This window comes from Culex quinquefasciatus, chromosome 3 (assembly GCF_015732765.1).
Source record: "Culex quinquefasciatus strain JHB chromosome 3, VPISU_Cqui_1.0_pri_paternal, whole genome shotgun sequence".
Taxonomy (NCBI): domain Eukaryota; kingdom Metazoa; phylum Arthropoda; class Insecta; order Diptera; family Culicidae; genus Culex; species Culex quinquefasciatus.
In genome coordinates this window covers 172,683,262-172,700,225 of record NC_051863.1, presented here as the reverse complement: position 1 = coordinate 172,700,225, position 16,964 = coordinate 172,683,262, and the positions used below count along the sequence as shown (strand labels likewise).

The 16,964-nt window shown below is 38.4% G+C and overlaps 3 protein-coding genes across 8 annotated transcripts in view; 1 reads left to right on the top strand and 2 right to left on the bottom strand.

Annotated features, from left to right (window-relative positions):
* Positions 1-16,964, top strand: part of LOC6053463 (chondroitin sulfate N-acetylgalactosaminyltransferase 1) — a 113,814-nt gene that overhangs the window by 44,847 nt on the left and 52,003 nt on the right. The window lies entirely within an intron of this gene.
* LOC6052391 (synaptobrevin) overlaps positions 8,483-16,964 on the bottom strand; it is a 52,752-nt gene continuing 44,270 nt past the window's right edge. For all 3 annotated transcript variants that reach the window (XM_038260346.1, XM_038260349.1, XM_038260347.1), the window contains exon 4: positions 8,483-8,680. In XM_038260346.1, coding sequence (XP_038116274.1) covers positions 8,652-8,680 — 29 coding nt within the window. In that variant the 3' untranslated portion in view covers positions 8,483-8,651. The remainder of the gene's footprint in view (positions 8,681-16,964) is intronic.
* On the bottom strand, positions 13,480-15,634 carry LOC119768859. Of its 2 annotated transcripts, XM_038260343.1 has the most exons (3): positions 13,810-15,634; positions 13,644-13,727; positions 13,480-13,571 (listed from the first exon to the last, which is right to left on the bottom strand). In XM_038260343.1, the coding sequence occupies exon 1, from the start codon at positions 15,609-15,611 to the stop codon at positions 14,013-14,015; it is 1,599 nt and encodes a 532-aa protein (XP_038116271.1). In that variant the 5' UTR covers positions 15,612-15,634; the 3' UTR covers positions 13,480-13,571; positions 13,644-13,727; positions 13,810-14,012. The 2 variants fall into 2 exon arrangements, with proteins under 2 accessions (XP_038116271.1, XP_038116270.1); XM_038260342.1 differs by lacking the exon at positions 13,480-13,571 and having other exon boundaries at positions 13,582-13,727.

Here is a 16,964-nt window from a genome sequence, read left to right as displayed (position 1 = left end):
TAAGTGATATTGATGTACTTTTTGGAAGCCGGATCTCACTTAAATGTATGTAAACTATGTCCGGATCCACCATCCGACCCATCGTTGGTTAGGTTATCGAAAGACATTTCCAACGAGTCCAAAACAATGAAGATCTGGCAACCCTGTCTCGAGATATGACCCCATAAGTGATATTGATGTACTTTTTGGAAGCCGGATCTCACTTAAATGTATGTAAACTATGTCCGGATCCACCATCCGACCCATCGTTGGTTAGGTTATCGAAAGACATTTCCAACGAGTCCAAAACAATGAATATCTGGCAACCCTGTCTCGAGATATGGCCCCATAAGTGATATTGATGTACTTTTTGGAAGCCGGATCTCACTTAAATGTATGTAAACTATGTCCGGATCCACCATCCGACCCATCGTTGGTTAGGTTATCAAAAGACCTTTCCAACGAGTCCAAAACAATGACGATCTGGCAACCCTGTCTTGAGATATGGTGTACTTTTTATTCCGGATCTATAAAATAGATGGAATTTGTGTAGAGCTATTGTTGGTAATGAGTGAGGAAGGCTCCAACCACATAGGTGGATTAAGTTAGTTTTTTTGTTTTCAATTTAAAGTTTTTTTTTCATATATTTTGATGGAGGCGCACGATCATTCATAAAGCTTCGTGAAGATTCAAAAAGTATCGCGCGCCTCCTTTTGAATATATAGAAAATTTTAAAATAAATTAAATCAAAAATCCCTGGGTAAAAAATGGTCTACGTCACAAATATTTGTAGAGGACCCTTTAAGTGTCCTTTCCACGAAGATTTTTTTTAGATACATTGATTTGCAATAATAATCTCCTTCAGCCATGGCGTGATGTCCATGTCTTAAGTAAAAATCAGTGAAAGTCAGCCTAAAAGTTAGAAAATTGAATTAATATCGCGGACGACGTCCGTGTTAATATGTTGAATCGATCGTTAAGGCTAGGTTTCTTTTAATGATGATGGTTTCTTTTAATAATGAAAAACAGAAAAATATTTAAATTTATTAGCTTTTATTAAATTTAATGCAGGGTGACCACTCAAATCCCATTTTCAAATTCCCGACTTTTTCCCGACTTTTCCATAATCTCAAAAAATAGGCGTTTCTTATCTAAATAATGATTTCTAACAAAAAACTCTTTATAAAAAAATTAATAGCAACCATCGCAAAAAAAAAATCTAAACAAATTAAAAAAATCTAACTATTTACAATTTTTGTAGAAAAATAAACACAACAACAAACTCCTCAAAAATACTTTAAAAATGGAAGCACTCATTATTTTGATTCAGGGTAGAAACATAAACAAATAATAGTCTTTTAGAAATAACTGAAAGCATGAAAACACTTATAATTTCAATGTTAATTTTTAAAACTGAAAAACGTATAGTTTTTGATACTTCAAAAACAAAAAGTTAAAGATTACTGAATATAACATTTTCTCCTAATTTTATTTTATTTAAAATCAAAGAACGCTTAAAACATGATAACATTATTTCAAAGAATTTTGAAAAATATCTAGGAATTCGTTATTTTTTTTAAGTTCCCTTCTATGTTTTTTTTTTTTTTTTAATTTGGACCTGATTTATCCAGTTATCAGTATTCAACTGTTTTATTTTTTTTTTAATGAAAAATTCAGCTTGATAAGATTCCATGTTTTACAACATACTTTATGCGAAATGTTCGAAGAGACAAATGCTTCAAACAAACATATTCGCAATAATTTAAATCAAAATTCCTTTTTTTTTGCTTTTTCGATATTTTTTTCATGTTACAAAACGTAATAAAGTTTTTAATTTTTTTCATTCAGAACGAATAACGATTGGTTTTTATTCGAAAGACAAACCTTTGGGGAAAAATATTTGAAATGACTTAATGATTTTTTTCTACCAAAAAAACCGTTGCCAAACTCTAGTTGGAATCTTTTTTCAAATATTCAATCAAGATTAAAACCATTAAAAAAGAATCATAACTTTACGCTGGCCATAATTGTTAAAATTAGGTTCTATTAGTTTTTAATTAACTTTGTTGTTGTTTTTAATTAAATTTATTTGATAAATAGATCTTGTTTTATAAACAAAAATTGGTAAAAACCGGTTGATTCATAAGAAAATATTATGGAATTCTGTGTTGAATGCATTTAATATTTATTAGGATTTTTAATGTCTTAAATGGCCTTTTCATTCTTAAATGAATAGAAACAGTGAAAGGAACCTTAAATTTAAAATAAGTTACTTAAGAAAAAAATTGTGAATTTAATTTGATAATTGTACAAAATATGACAAAATTATTCAAGAGTTAGAAAATAATTTTCAAAGAAGTATGCTTGGAATTCCCGACTTTTTCCCGATTTTTAGCGAATTTTGGCGAATTCCCGACTTTCGCGATTTCCCGACTTGAGTGGCCACCCTGTTAATGTGAATTTAAGGTTATGTAAATAAATCAAAATTTACTAAAAGAAATGTTCTAAAATCACCTTCAAATCTGGGAATTTTTAATTGCTGCTTCTATAAATATAAAAAAATTCGACGGTTTTGTTCGAACGCGAATCAGTTCAATACGGAGCGTCGGATCGATGTGCTTTTTGTTGCGTTGGGTTCGTATAAGCCCAAGGAAGGTTCTTACGCTAACTAATTGACACTTTGGCCACTCTGGAACCGATTCCGGAGCATCGGCAAATTGTATGGAGAAAGTTACGTAAAATCATATTTTGATCACAGGAGGCTGAATAAGCAAAACATCAAAAAACGTCAACAAACGAAAAAAAAGGCAGAACGAAGTTTGTCGGGTAAGGCTTGTAACGTATAAAACTTGTAACCTAGAAACGTTTTTCCATTTTTTGATTCGAACTTATTATCCTGGAGAAAAACTTTACACTTAGAGGGTATTTATTAATATTTTCAAAATAATAGTCAATTAACTTTTGAAAAATTTAAAAATATGTGGAGTCGGAGTCGGAGCCAACAATTTGTTGAAAGCTGGAGTCGGAGTCCGAGTCGGCTAGGCCGGAAGTTGGAGTCGGAGTCGGTTGGTGTTGAAAGCCTGAGTCGGAGTCGGAGTCGCTTGAAATATGACCCGACTCCGCAGCCAAGATATCCACTCCTAATTGCTGCAATTTGCATTATTGTTGCAACAAGCAGGTCATCTGTTGTGAGCTACAGTTGCAAATCCTCTCTGATTATGGGTTTATTTATATTTAATGATAATAACCCCTTGCGAGTTGCGGTGAAGCTCTGTGGGAAATGAGGCTAACAAAAGTTTAAGTGAAGTTAATCTAAAATTCCGCTGATTATCTATTTATAGGAACGTTCTTTAGCTTGCGAAACACATTCTGCTTTCAGTAGCTAGAATGATTGATTAGAGGGAATTATTCAGAACTCCACTTGTTGCCCAAAAGTGCAGAACTAAACTTCCTAACGAATTTACGCTGGCTTTGGTATAACATTTGATGACATTTATGTCCTGTGTTGAATTCCCAAAGGTTGTGACCTTTATGACTTTGGCAGTATATTCTGGGGGATATGAATGTTTGAAACATTTCTGGATAAATAACAATTATTGTAGTAGCTAAATTGCAAAAATCGCAGTGTAGTGATTTCAAGCTATTCAGCCAACAACTGGTTGACTTTTGTGATGACTTTCCATAAAGCCCTGACATACCATCGTCATCCTTAAGGAAGTCTTCATTCTCACATTTTTCTCACTGACTTAGCAGAAAAAAAAAATATTCAAGAAGGGTGGAACAATCGTCCTAACGCCAGAAAAATAAAACGAATCCTCCGACCATCAATCATCTAAATCGGCTTCCCGGGGGCCAACTGCAGGGGACAGGGTGGAAAGCTAAACCCGCGGGGACACCGCCACACCGAAAATGGGGCCAAAGTCTTGTTTTGTAACCACGGCACGCGTTGGGCGGACCCGAACTTTTAACGATCCTGGCAGTAAGCTGAAAAACAATTTCCAGCGCAGCATTCGATATTTCTAAATATTTTATGCCCGCTTTCCGGAGAGGAAGGGGGAGGGGGTATTTCCGTAAATGAGAATCTTAAAATTCATCGTACTGAAATATTCAACGTGGCAGGCAGCCCGCACACAAAGAGAGGACCATAAAATGGGCCACACTTGCTGGGCGAGGGAAAACCGCACAAAATTTCCTCCAAACTCAAAGAAAACCAAGCATTTTTATGACCAAGTAGGTGCCGGCCCATGTTTCATCCGGTTTTATGACCTTTGGCTCGATAATGCAAACAACCGGCGACTGCCACCGGGAGGGTACACCTGGGTCACGCTGGCAACACTTGCTTACTGGCGTCGTTGAAATGGCAACGCTCTGAGTTGGCACAATAATAATAATACTAATGTCATAGGGTCGGAAGGTCCAGATGAGCTGGTGAGTGGTGATAATGAAAAATGCAAAGAAGTGCAAGAAAAGACTTGACAATCGAAGTGGCATTTAAGGCGAAAATAGTAGAAAAGAAACGTGAGGAAAGTACTATCTTGCGTGAGTAAAGACCTCTCGCGTGTTCATTCGTTCATTGGAACAGTTCATCCTATTGAGTGGCTTATATGGACAAATGACCGCCACTTAGTCACTGAACCATGGTGGCCCATACGGCAAAGGCACGGTTCAATAAGCCGAAGGTCTTGGGTTCGAGTCTCGGTATCGGTACTTTTTTGATTGATGATTTTTTTTTGAAGATGAACTCATGAGTAAAGTACTCTCGATAATTTCGGGATTTATCCTCTCCGTCCGCACACAGTACCATTTTACTGCCGAACCATGCTCTTTATCCTCTCGTATGCCGATGCCCAGTTCTGGGTGTAGATTATGACTGACTATCGTATGTTGCAATTTATGTTTGTACTTATTGATACTATTGCAATCACTATCAATGCAAGATAAAAAATCTAATGTCTTGAGTTTAAATCTTACAACAATATGTTTTTATTCAAATGTCAAATAAGTAAGTGTTGCAACGAGTTCATTATCAAATTTAACGTTCCAGCTTGAATACTCTTGCGTTAAACCGTTTCGCCAGGTGCTCCCCTACAAACCCAACCAAGCTGACGCACAGCCCAACTCCCAAAGCCAACCAGGCCGGTTGCATGTCGTCAAAGTTGAGATCCGCCTTCTCGTTGATATCCACCCTGGGTCTCCTTCCAATGTACTTCGACCGGATCTCATCGCGCCATTGCTGCTTCCATAAACCCATGAGGCCAGTTTCGGTGAGCGTGATGTGAATGAAGCGAAGTTCTTTCACCAGCTGATTCCGCGGAGAAACCCAGTACAGCTCAAACCCACTGAAATGTTCGAAATCAAGCACCACATAGAACGGCTGCATGCGCTCGTAATCGAACGCCACGTCCTTGAACACATCGACGTAGTCGCTGTTCCAATAAACGGCCGCACCAGGACGTGTTTCGTGAAACTCTGTTCGCGTTCCTTGCGCTACAAACCTCTTGAGGACCGAGTCCACGACAAACTGTGGGTTATGCTCCAAATCTTCGTACAGTTTGATTCCGGACTGGTAGAGGTCATCCAGTGTTTGAACCCGTTGAATCGAAGGTTTGCTCACCATCAGCGAGACGATCTTGGTCTCGAAGGCGTTTGACATGAAGAACATCAAGATGATCAGTGAAAGTAGAACGATCTTTTCGGGACGACCTGCTCGGTGAAGATCGTGCTTTTCGTAGCCGCACACCACAAGCAGCACCGGATCGTTTTCAATCAGGGTTGGAAACAGTCTCTTTGCAATTTCGGACAAAACGAGTATCGTCACCAGCAGCGTCCAAACTTGCCAGCTGAAGGGCATGGCCAGCAGTTCGGCGGTGTTCACTGGTCGATCCCGGGGTACAGCTATTTTGGAAAATACCATGTGGGTAGTGAAAACTTGTCGGAAATTTCTGGGAATCGTTGCATCTGGCCTATCGAAGGTCATGTAGATTAGCAAAATATCGGCTCCATTTCCTGCTGAATGATTTTGATAGCACTGTTGATACGCTTCATCGGATGCTTCACAATTGTGAGGATACTCGGCAGTCGTCGTATTCAAGTATCGAGCCGTTTCGTTCAGCCACTTTGAATTCCATGCGAACGATAGTACTCGCTCATTCTTGATGTAAGTGATGCTACGTCCTTGCATACTTCGGCGACAGTACGAAAACAGATACATCGGATGCTGTTCCCTGGGTCGGTTCCAGCAGTAAACCCCGTTGCACTGATAGACATCCTTTGAGGTATCACCAATGTAAACGAAGTAATTGAAGCTGGCGAAATACACGTGTCCCTGCATCTGGATCATCGCTGGGGTATAAAGTTCATCGACGAATACTAGCATCTTGGTGGCTGGATCAAACAGATACATAAAGTAAAACATGTCAACGATGACATCGAACGACTCCAAGTGGCTAACGTTGTTTCCCGTGTGTAACAACAACAGGGAAGGATTCCAGGGCAGCTTATACACGTTAGTACGTTCAGATCCATTGACCACGTACTTGGCCACGTGGTCCAACCGGGGTGATTTCAAAATGGCGTCCAAGATGTTGTCATGGGGATAGTGTGGAGCAACATCGTAGAAAACGCAGCTGAACGCGCCCGGTTTCACGCTGATCAGGTACTCGATGGCCACCAAGGTTCGCTCAAGCGTGTCCGTATTGAAATTACTGCTGCGTTGTATTATTGCACAGAAAATCAGCAAAACACATTTAAACGCCTTCATAGTTACAACAGCATTAATTTTCACTGTTGGTTTTACCTTTTGAATCGCCATTTTCAATCTCCTCCAAACAACATTAAGTTGATTAAATGGCAATCAGCTCCCTCGCCATTTTTTTATCAGCTAATTCATCGAACCTATTGTAGTACACCCAGAACTGCGCATCGTCTTACGAGAGGAAAAAAAGCATGGTTTGGTAGTGAAATGGTATTGTGGATTTAGCTGGTAGCTGGATTTTCTGCCAGCTTCTCACGGTCGTGGATAGGCCTAGGGGTGCCCAATTTGTGTGAACATGTTCAATTCGAAGAAAAATTAGGGCTGAACATTTTTATCTTTTATCACTTCTTCAACATCAGGGGTAAAGCTATGAACAAGATTGTCCGTTCGACGCATTGGTGAACGCAGAACGCTGTGCCAGTTCGATTTTTCCATCAACTGTCAGTCGAACAATCTACAGGGGTTGCTTTGTTCAATGGTCGATGACTGGCAGGCTATGATGACAGGCGCAAAATTTTGCGTTTGCGTCCAGGCCTGACGGACAATCTTGTTCTTACTTTAATTGTTCGAGCATCGTTACAATTTTTTTATTATGTTCAAAATATTTAATTTCTCTTTTTGCCAAGTTTCATGTTTAACCATATGATCACCCCTAATTCTTGCTCGATCCCGCCATCATGCGACCACGCGCTCCGTTTGTTTTTCAACAAAGCTGCAGCTGGATGGTGAGACGAAGTGAGGGGGGAGTATTTTTGACATTATTTGGCCCGCATCTTACCCGCCGCCTATTAGGTTTTACAGCGTGACGCAGGGGGTAGCGAAGAAGCCGCCATCTTGGAAGTTCAGATAACAAACACTCAGAATCAGTATTATTCATATTACTTTGGTAACACGAAGTGTGTTATCCTGGTTAAACTCAAAAGTCCCATGCAAATGTGTAAAACCAAACTGAAAAATGTGTAATGCCGATTCACAGTGTACGGGCGCACTGTTTGATCGACCATAAGAAAAAAAGCAAAAAAAGGTAAACAGAAAAATCACTTTTTTCGATATGAATTTTCAGCCAATATTGGGATGGAATCTCCAAGGATATGATAGAGTTTGCCATCAGCAACACAACTCACGTGTTTTTCAGGTATTTATCGTTTGAATTGCGGGAAATTTGAAAATCAAAAACCCAAACAATGATTTGTTATGGGCTACCATTTGACAGCTAGTGCTTTTGTTGTGGGCTCTCATTTGACAACCGTGCTAATGTCGACTGTTGTCAGTTTGCTTTGATCGGAATAGGGTTGCCATCCCCCCGGCGTGACGTCACGAGCGCACACGCACACACACCCCACTGAGACACACGTGCAAAAAATGTGAACAGTACAGCCAATCTGTCAAATTTCTAACCTAAAAATCGAGTCGGCGTAAAACTACCATTGTAAACAAAGAGTCTATCCAGTTCACTTCAGTTGATGTTTGCATTCCGACTAAGAAGGACAGACTATTTGTTTACAATTCAACTTTGTTCCTCTTGAGGACGTATTAGACTATGACAAACAAACAAACTTTTTGACAGTGTGGCCTGGCCAATGTGGCAGATGGCTTGCTTTACTACACGGAGAAAAATGAGTTACCAAAATCGTGAAATTGGGAACCACGAAAAAAGTGTTCAAAATTCGTGGTTTTTTCTATGAACATTATTTTGTACGCCGTCAAACAAGGCTTTCACAACTTTTCATGCTTTCAGGACAAATAATCTGTGGTATTCGATTATAAATTTATATTACACATTTAAATAATCAGCAACGACGGAACGACCAATATAACCGCTCCATCGTAGCAAATCGGAATTAATATAAGGTGAAAATCTATACTTATCCAGTGCTCTAAAGCCTCCAGCCATCGCGGTTGTATTTCTCAAAATGGGTTAGTTGGAGTCACTCGGTACCAGCCACACTGAAAAAAAGTAAGCAAACAAAAAAGCATCGTGAAAAAGTGCACCAAATCTGGATCGGGTTGCAGTCTTGCCGGTGCAGGCAGCATCATTTCAAATGAAGTCGCTTCTCGTGAAGCAATTAGGATTATTTTACGGCAGCAAAAAGTGGTGCAAATTGAAATTGTAGAAATGCGAACGGATGCTCAACGGCTTCCGTGGAAAACGAAACGAAACTATAAACTGAAAGCTGAGCTTCCCTTTCCACCGGTGCGCGCGAAACTAAACTATCAGCGGGGTTGTACCGTGCCGCGGGAGGTTCTCGAAACCTAACCGGGCGTGGAATTCAATTTGAGAATCCGACGGGCGTTGGAGCCTTTGGTACGCTGCGGCCGCCACCGACGGGAAGGATCTCTTCGCCGCCCGATGTTGACGGTCACGGGGTCGACGATGGCGATGATGAGCATCAGGTTTCATGGGGCAGAGTTTCGTGCAGTTTTACAGTAAAAGAAGGGAGGGAAGTGGATTGTCAGTGGCTTACGGGTTTAATTACACGGAGAAAAATGAGTTCTGACAATCGTCAAAAGGCGTCCATGAAAATGGGAAACACGAACGAAGTGTTCAATTTCTATGGTACGTTTTGTCATGAAATCTGAACACTTTGGTAGATTTTGCCATCAGCAACACTATTCATTTGTTTTTTTTTCATGAATTTGTCTTTTTAATTGCGAAAAACTTTAAAATTTAAAACCAAAATATTGATTTGTAATAGGCTACCATTTGATAGCTAGTACTTTTGTTGTGGGGCCACATTTGACAATCGTGGTTATTGTCGACTGCTGTCAGTTTTATTTGTTTGGGATAGGGTTACCATCCCTCTACACCCAAAATTCCGAGTCGAGAGAATCGTTCCCTCAAAATTTATTGGGGGCTCAACGCCAAAACCGAAAGAACAATGCTACCAACTCACACCACCATAAAAAATGAGTTCATTCTTTAATTGAAACAATAAATCTCCAACAAGTGCCATACATCGACATCTGGCCACTCCTTGTTCACCAAGCTGTGTTGGTGGAGACAGTAAAGTCATTGGGTTAGTATGTCAAAGGTCTCTGGTTCGATTCCCATAGTCGACACTTTTGGCAAATGAATCTCGAGCGGTGTTCTCTGTGTCCGTAAATGGTACCACTATTCTCTCGTCTTGAGGCCATTATTCTCTCGGACTAGCGCTGCCCAGTTTTGGGTGTGGTTCGACACCACAGTGAGATAAAATCGAGAAAAAAACGATTCCGCAAGTCCTGCCAGGACATTTCACATGGAAACCAGACCAGGGAATCGATTGGAGGGGGTTTCATCCTGGGTGGACCACGGGGAACCGAGATAAGCCCAAAATATCACCGGAACTTTAATTTCGACGATTTTCTAAAATTCCCATATGGCCAAATACCAACGAAAAACGTCGCTCTTGACATGATATGATGTATGAAGATTCCCCAAGATAAGTCGGTTCAGAATTGGCCACAGGAACCATGTTCCGGGACCCGGTGGAAGAGATTTTACCAAAATAAATAATGAATAGCTCACGAGATTTTGGAAAAAAAAATCAAATCCTCTTGCCCGATTAGCCTTTAGCATTTATCGACTTTGTCAATTTAATCAGAATTTAAAAAAAAATCACAGAATATTTTCTGCAAGCATTAGTTCAATTTTGGCAGCAATAAACGCAATTTCGTTAAATTATGAAATATTATAGTTACATGAACATTTTCGCATAAATACGTATTTTTCCTGTTTTGTGGAAATGCAATTTTTTACTCTAAAAAAACTCAAAATATGTGTTATTGTGATATGGGTATATTGTAATATGGGTATCACATGATCGTGTTTTTGTCATATATTTCGAATGTCATTATTTTTTTTTTGAAAATACTGGAAATTTTCACAAAACTTCGTATTTTTGAAAAAAATACTGAAATTTCAGTTTTTTGCAAAATTGGTATCAAATAATTGGGATTTTTAATATATTTCGAATTTAATCACAAGACTTTTTAAAATACTCAACATTATCACAAAATTACGTATTTTCGAAAAAAAAAACTCAAAATCTCAGTTTTTCACAATATGGGTATCAAATGATCAAATGATGTATGGAATTTTTTCATACATTTTGAATGTAATAACAACCTATTTTTAAAACACTCAAAATTTTCACAAAAATACGTATTTTCGAAAAAACATACAAAATTTTAGTTGGATAACAAATGATCCGAAATTTTTCAAACATTTCGAATGTAATAAGTTTTGAAATTTGAGCATTTTTTTTGGAAAATACGTAGTTTTGTGAAAATTTTGAGTACTTGAAAAAAAGTGTTATAGCTATCTAAATTTCTTAAAATATATCAATCATTTGATACCCATATTGTAAAAAACTTATTTTTTTGCATTTTTCGAAAAAACGTAGTAGGGTAGAGTAGTCATCAATGAGACACAAGGAACAATGAAAAAATGGCTCTCACAAGACGTAGTTTTAACCAATCTGGCTCATATTTGGGGGAAAGGTGTGTCTACTAGATACACGTGTGCCATAAAAGTGACTTTGATTATGGACGCTCCCTTGCAAAGTTATTCATAAATGTTTGATTCTGGGGTGTAAAAGTAAATTTTGACTAAAAATTACATTTTCGCTCATAGGCTACCATTAACTTAAAAACAAATATTTCTCCAAATTTCTTTCGTCATTTTACAGGGCATGAGTTGGGCTACAATGTCCTTTTATTAGGTTTGACCAAAAATTAGAATATACCCAGAATCCAGGGTTGTCTCATTGTTCCCCACTCTTTTCGGCCCATGGGTAACAATGAGACACTTTGATTTTTCTTCAATAAACTTTTCAAAATCTATGGAAATCTTTCAAAACATGAATTGGGAGTGATTTTTGGCATATTTATTGAGTTTGAACTTCATTTAACCAAAAATATAAAGTTATTTCGTAAAATATATGGATTTTACAAAATTTAAATACTTTTTAGTATAACTTTTGTTAATTAAAGTTTCATGTTGACAAATTTGTTTGAAAATGTTCAAAGCAAGTCTCCTGCAATGGAACAATATAAAAACATGATGTTTTACTAAAAAAGTATTGATTATTGAAGAGTGTCTCATTGTTCTCCAGCTGTCTCATTGTTCCTGCCAAATGCGTCTACAATGAGACAGTTGAATAACTCTGGCTGTAGACGTCAGATCGATCTCATATTTTGGTCAATGTTAGAACACATTAAAAGAAAGAAAATGCAATAACAAGCTCATTAAAACATGCTGATGAAAAAAAAAAACAACAAAAATCGTTGAAAGTTGAAAACCAAAAGTGTCTCATTGATGACTACCCTACCCTACTGTGAAAAATTTGAGTTTGTTCAAAAAAATGTGTTAAAACTTCCGGAAAAAAACTGAAATTGTGAGTGTTTTTTTTCGAAAATATGTAGTTTCGTGAGAATTTTGAGTATTTTCAAAAGAAATAATACTATATTCGAAATTTTTGAAAAATCCCAATCATTTTATACCCATATTGCAAAAAAAAAACTTTGAGTATGTTTTTCAAAAAAACATAGTTTTGTAAAAAATTTAATATTATCAAAAAATGTTGTTATTACATTCGAAATGTGTAAAAAAAATCCGATCATTTGATACCCATATTGTAAGAAACTGAAATTTTGAGTACTTTTTTGTTCAAAAATACGTAGTTTTGTTAATTTTTTTTAGGATTTTCAAAAAAAATTACATTCGAAATGTATGAAAAATCCCGATCATTTGATACCTATATTGCAATAACAATAATTTTTAGCCTTTTTTCGAGAAACATTGCATTTTCCAAAAACAGAAAAAAACGTATTTTAGTGAAAATTTTCATTAAATTATAGGTGTAATCGGTAGCTGACATCAACCCGATTCCAAAACACTATAATTATTTGATGTTTACATGAATTTGCATACAAATATAGCTAGGACTAGTGATTTTTCGCGATTTCGCGGAAGCCGCGTAATCCGTGAAATTTGCCCCTGGCCATGAAATTTTGTAAGCACATTGATAAATCGCTTCTCAGTACATTTAAGCTTTATTTATATTATTTCAAACACTTTACAAGATTTTTTACAAGCATTTCGGATGTAGTTTCCAAACTAAACAACTTGTCGGATTTATAACTATTTTTTAAAGATATTGTTCATTACAATATTGTATGAAACGCAGAAATTGATTCTACATTTCCAGAAAAATTTATTTATTCCTCAAAATTCCAAAAAGATTGTAAAAAAAAAACATTATTAAACACTACAATACAAGAAAACACAAAAAAGTTATTTGTTGAGCATTTGCAATGCATTAAAATTTTCTGCAATTATCAATTGCTTTTATGAGTTTTGCCTAAAATTTATTCAAATACTCGAGTTCCTCTATTGTTGAACCTAAGAAAACAAATAATGTTTGATATATTGTTAGTTATATTACAATTGTTTTTTTTTTTGCAGAATCATAAATTTAACTGAAGGAAATTCTCAAAAAAATAAATAAAATCAAAATAAATCCAATACATTTTTTTCAAAATAATCATTTTTGTCAGGAAATTCTATCTGCTACTAACTTTCAAAACAATTTTCTGTTCATAACTATGCTAAAAGGGCTCATTTTTACATTTTTGTTTGAGTAGTTTTTAGAGTACCGTGAAATTGCCGTGAAATTCCAATGTTTTGTAATTAATTTGCCGCGAAGTTTCGATTTTTTTGCAGTGAAAAATCACTAGCCGATGACTCCTATATAATTTTGGATTTGGTTTTCGGCTTTCAGTCATTTAGCAGTGAAAACAATGTATTGTTTCAATTTCCGACGTTTCGGCAAATTTATTGCCTTTTTCAAGGATTCTAAAAAATATTTTTTTTTGTTTTTAACTATTAGTGCTTGTTTTAGGTGGGAAAATACTGTTGGTTACTTACAAAAACGGTTTGTTTTCTTGTTATTTTTGGGGTTTTGGGTAAATTGATAACTGTCTTTTGTTGTTGTTCCTCAGTCTTAGTTGGCTGTAATTTTAAGGGTTTGCACAAAGGGGGGGGGGGGGTGTTAAAATTGAGCAATGTTTCAAGTGGTTCTAAGGGCACTTACTGCATAGCAGCACATATTATGCTGGTAGCTGCTGGTTTCGGTTTCGAAAAAACTTTTTGTGTTGCACTATCCACGAAACGGTCAATTTCAATCGAACGGAGCTTAATGGCGGTTTGTTCACCAAAAAGCGTCAAAGGCATGGCTAGAATTTGGGTCATTTTGTGTACTAAATGTGGGTCAAATGTGGGAGAAGGGAGGGAATACTATTCTTGTTCTGTTTCACCCGGTGTTACTGTGTTGGGTTTTCTGTGTTTATAGTTTTTAGTTTTAAGTGTGTGTAGTAATCCTGCGTAGATAATACTCAGGCCCTCTGTATCTGTACGTTTGTTTACGGTATGGTTATTGTTCGTGATATGGCACATCTCTAGGATTGGTAGAGCTGTACCACGGTTGTGTTGGTCTAAGATTCTTACTTTTTTCGTGTCGAAAGAATGTTGTTTTGCGATGCTGTGCTCGAGCAAAGCTGTTTTCTGCCTCAGCTCGGCTATCTTGTAGTCGTCAGTGGTGTGTCCCGCCTGTAGCAGCTCGTCCAACCGTTTTATGTCGCTTCTGTGGCTCGACATCCTCGTTTTCAGCTGCGTTGTTGTCATCCCGATGTACGAACTCTCACATTCGTTGCATGGGATAGCATAGATGACGTTGGTGTGGTTCTCCGTGGGCACCTTGTCCTTCATGTTGCTGAAGAAGCTTGAGCCCACAGTGTTGGTGTTGCGGAAAGCTAACCGTACCTCCGGGTAGTCCTGCTTGAGTGTTTTGGCTATAGTTTGTGACAAGGTTGGGATGTTTGGTATGGATCGGTAGCAGATGTTTGTCTGCTGGTGGCTCGGTTCGGCTTGTTGCGTTTGTTGTTGTTGTTGTTGGTTGCCGTTGCTGGAACGGTTACATAGCTGGCAGTTGATGAGTCGACGCCGAAGGGGTTTTGGGTAATGATTGATTTCTAGCTCCCTGTCCACGATCTTCATTTTTTCCCGAGTGTTTAAGTTGGTAGACAGTTTGTCTACACGTTGTATGAAGTTCATAGCTGTATTGACCTTCTGGCTCGTGGTGTGGCAGGAGAAGAAGTCCAGAAAACGACCACTCGAAATTGGCTTTCGGTACCATTCCGTCCGGATCTGTTGGGCTTCGGTGCGGACCAATACCATGTCCAGATACGGCAGTCTCCTGTTTTCTTCTAGCTCGTAGGTGAATTGGATGTGTTGGCTGTAGCTATTGAATGAGTCTTGGACGTGTTTCAACTTGTTCAGGGGAAGCGCTACGATCAGGTCGTCGACGTACTTCTTGAGCACTGGTGGTTGAAAATCGAGCTTTTTGACGACGGCGTGCATCAGATTCTCCATGACGAGATCGGCTAGTGGGGACGACAGGGGGTTACCCATGGCAGTTCCAAAAATTTGTGAATAGAACTTTCCCTCGAATGTGAAGTAGCATGATTTCATGATGAACTCGATGATTTCCAACATGATTTCCAGGTTTATGTTGGTGTGTTTCTGTATGTCGCTCCAGTTGAACGTGACATCGCGTCGAACAAGTTCGAAGGGAATGCACGTGAAAAGAGAAACAACGTCCAGGGATACCAACACATAGTCAGCTGGGAGGGTGATGCCGTTGATGTAGTCACAGAAGCTGTAGGAGTCCCTTATGTTGTAGGTGCTTTGCAGTGAGCTCTGCAGTATCTGTCCAACGAACTTTGAGAGAGTGTAGGTGGGTGCTGTCATGTTTGGAACTACTGGTCGTAGTGGTAATCCAGCTTTGTGAGCTTTGGGTTGCCCGTAGATTCTTGGGCACAAAGCTTTTCTGGACATTAGCTCATTCTCTAACCGATCGTTTATGGCATGCAAAAGAGTGCATCCCACCTAAAACAAGCACTAATAGTTAAAAACAAAAAAAAAAAAAAAAAATATTTTTTAGAATCCTTGAAAAAGGCAATAAATTTGCCGAAACGTCGGAAATTGAAACAATACATTGTTTTCACTGCTAAATGACTGAAAGCCGAAAACCAAATCCAAAATTGTAGAGTAAGGCGTCATCCATAAAGTATGTCACGCTAAAATCGGCCAAAATGAACCCCCCCTCCCCCCTATGTCACACTTTGTCACGCTGGCTCTGACCCCCTCTCGAAAAGTACGTCACGCTTTGTCGGATCCCCCATTTTGATTTTTGTACAATCTAGATTAAATTTTCAAAATGTCATATCTGCATAGAAATCCATGTGGCACGATTTATAATTGTAGGATTACATTTTTATTTGGAGTTCAATCGAGGAAGTTAATTACTGCAGGTTGTGTGTTGATTTTTTTTTTCAAAATATGATTTAAACATTTAAATCAATTATCAAAAAGTCTGTTTCTTAAAACCTTGTATCGTGTTTCTTTTATGAATATAATTTATGAAACATTACTCTTTTAAACTTTTTTAAAATATATTTTAAGACTGAATTTTCAGTATTCAACAAATAGTCTAGCGTGACGTCACAGTCTCACGGACCCCCCTTCCCCCCCTTGTCACACTTTGTCACGCTTGCGACAACCCCCCCTCCCCCCCTAGAGCGTGACGTACTTTATGGATGACGCCTAACAGTCGAGAGCATAACTACAGACTCCTATATAGACAAAATCCCTTAAGCACTGGGCCGAGGCAGCTGAACGAGGCAAAACCGGGGCAGTGCAAAACCGAGGCGTGCCAAACCGGGGCATGACTGTATCTGACCACAACTTCTCCGCCCATGACGTAACGCTCGTTATAAACCCACGGCAGTTCATTTACACTTTAGACGCGCCATCACCAGCTATTTCGTGCTCAACCGTTGGGTGGCGATCTGGGCAGTCTGTGGTAACCGCCACCAAATTGCTGGAACCGAAATTCCGGAAAATGAGTTTTCTCTTCTCGGTAGAGTGAAGAGCTTTAAAAAATTGCATCCTGCGGGGAATTCCAGGGAATTCCGAGCAGTTCTTCCGAAGAAGTACACTCTGATTGGAATGCACTCGACTGCGTGGCAACTCTCATTTAATTGGTTACGAGTTTGTTGGCAGCCTTTCAACAGCAGCCAGATCACCCTCGAACCATCATCCGCCTACGATGACCCTAGAAATCCTTTGAAACTCAAATTGGCAGCCGTCTAACAGAATCCGGTGCAGATCTGACGTATCCGGAGATTG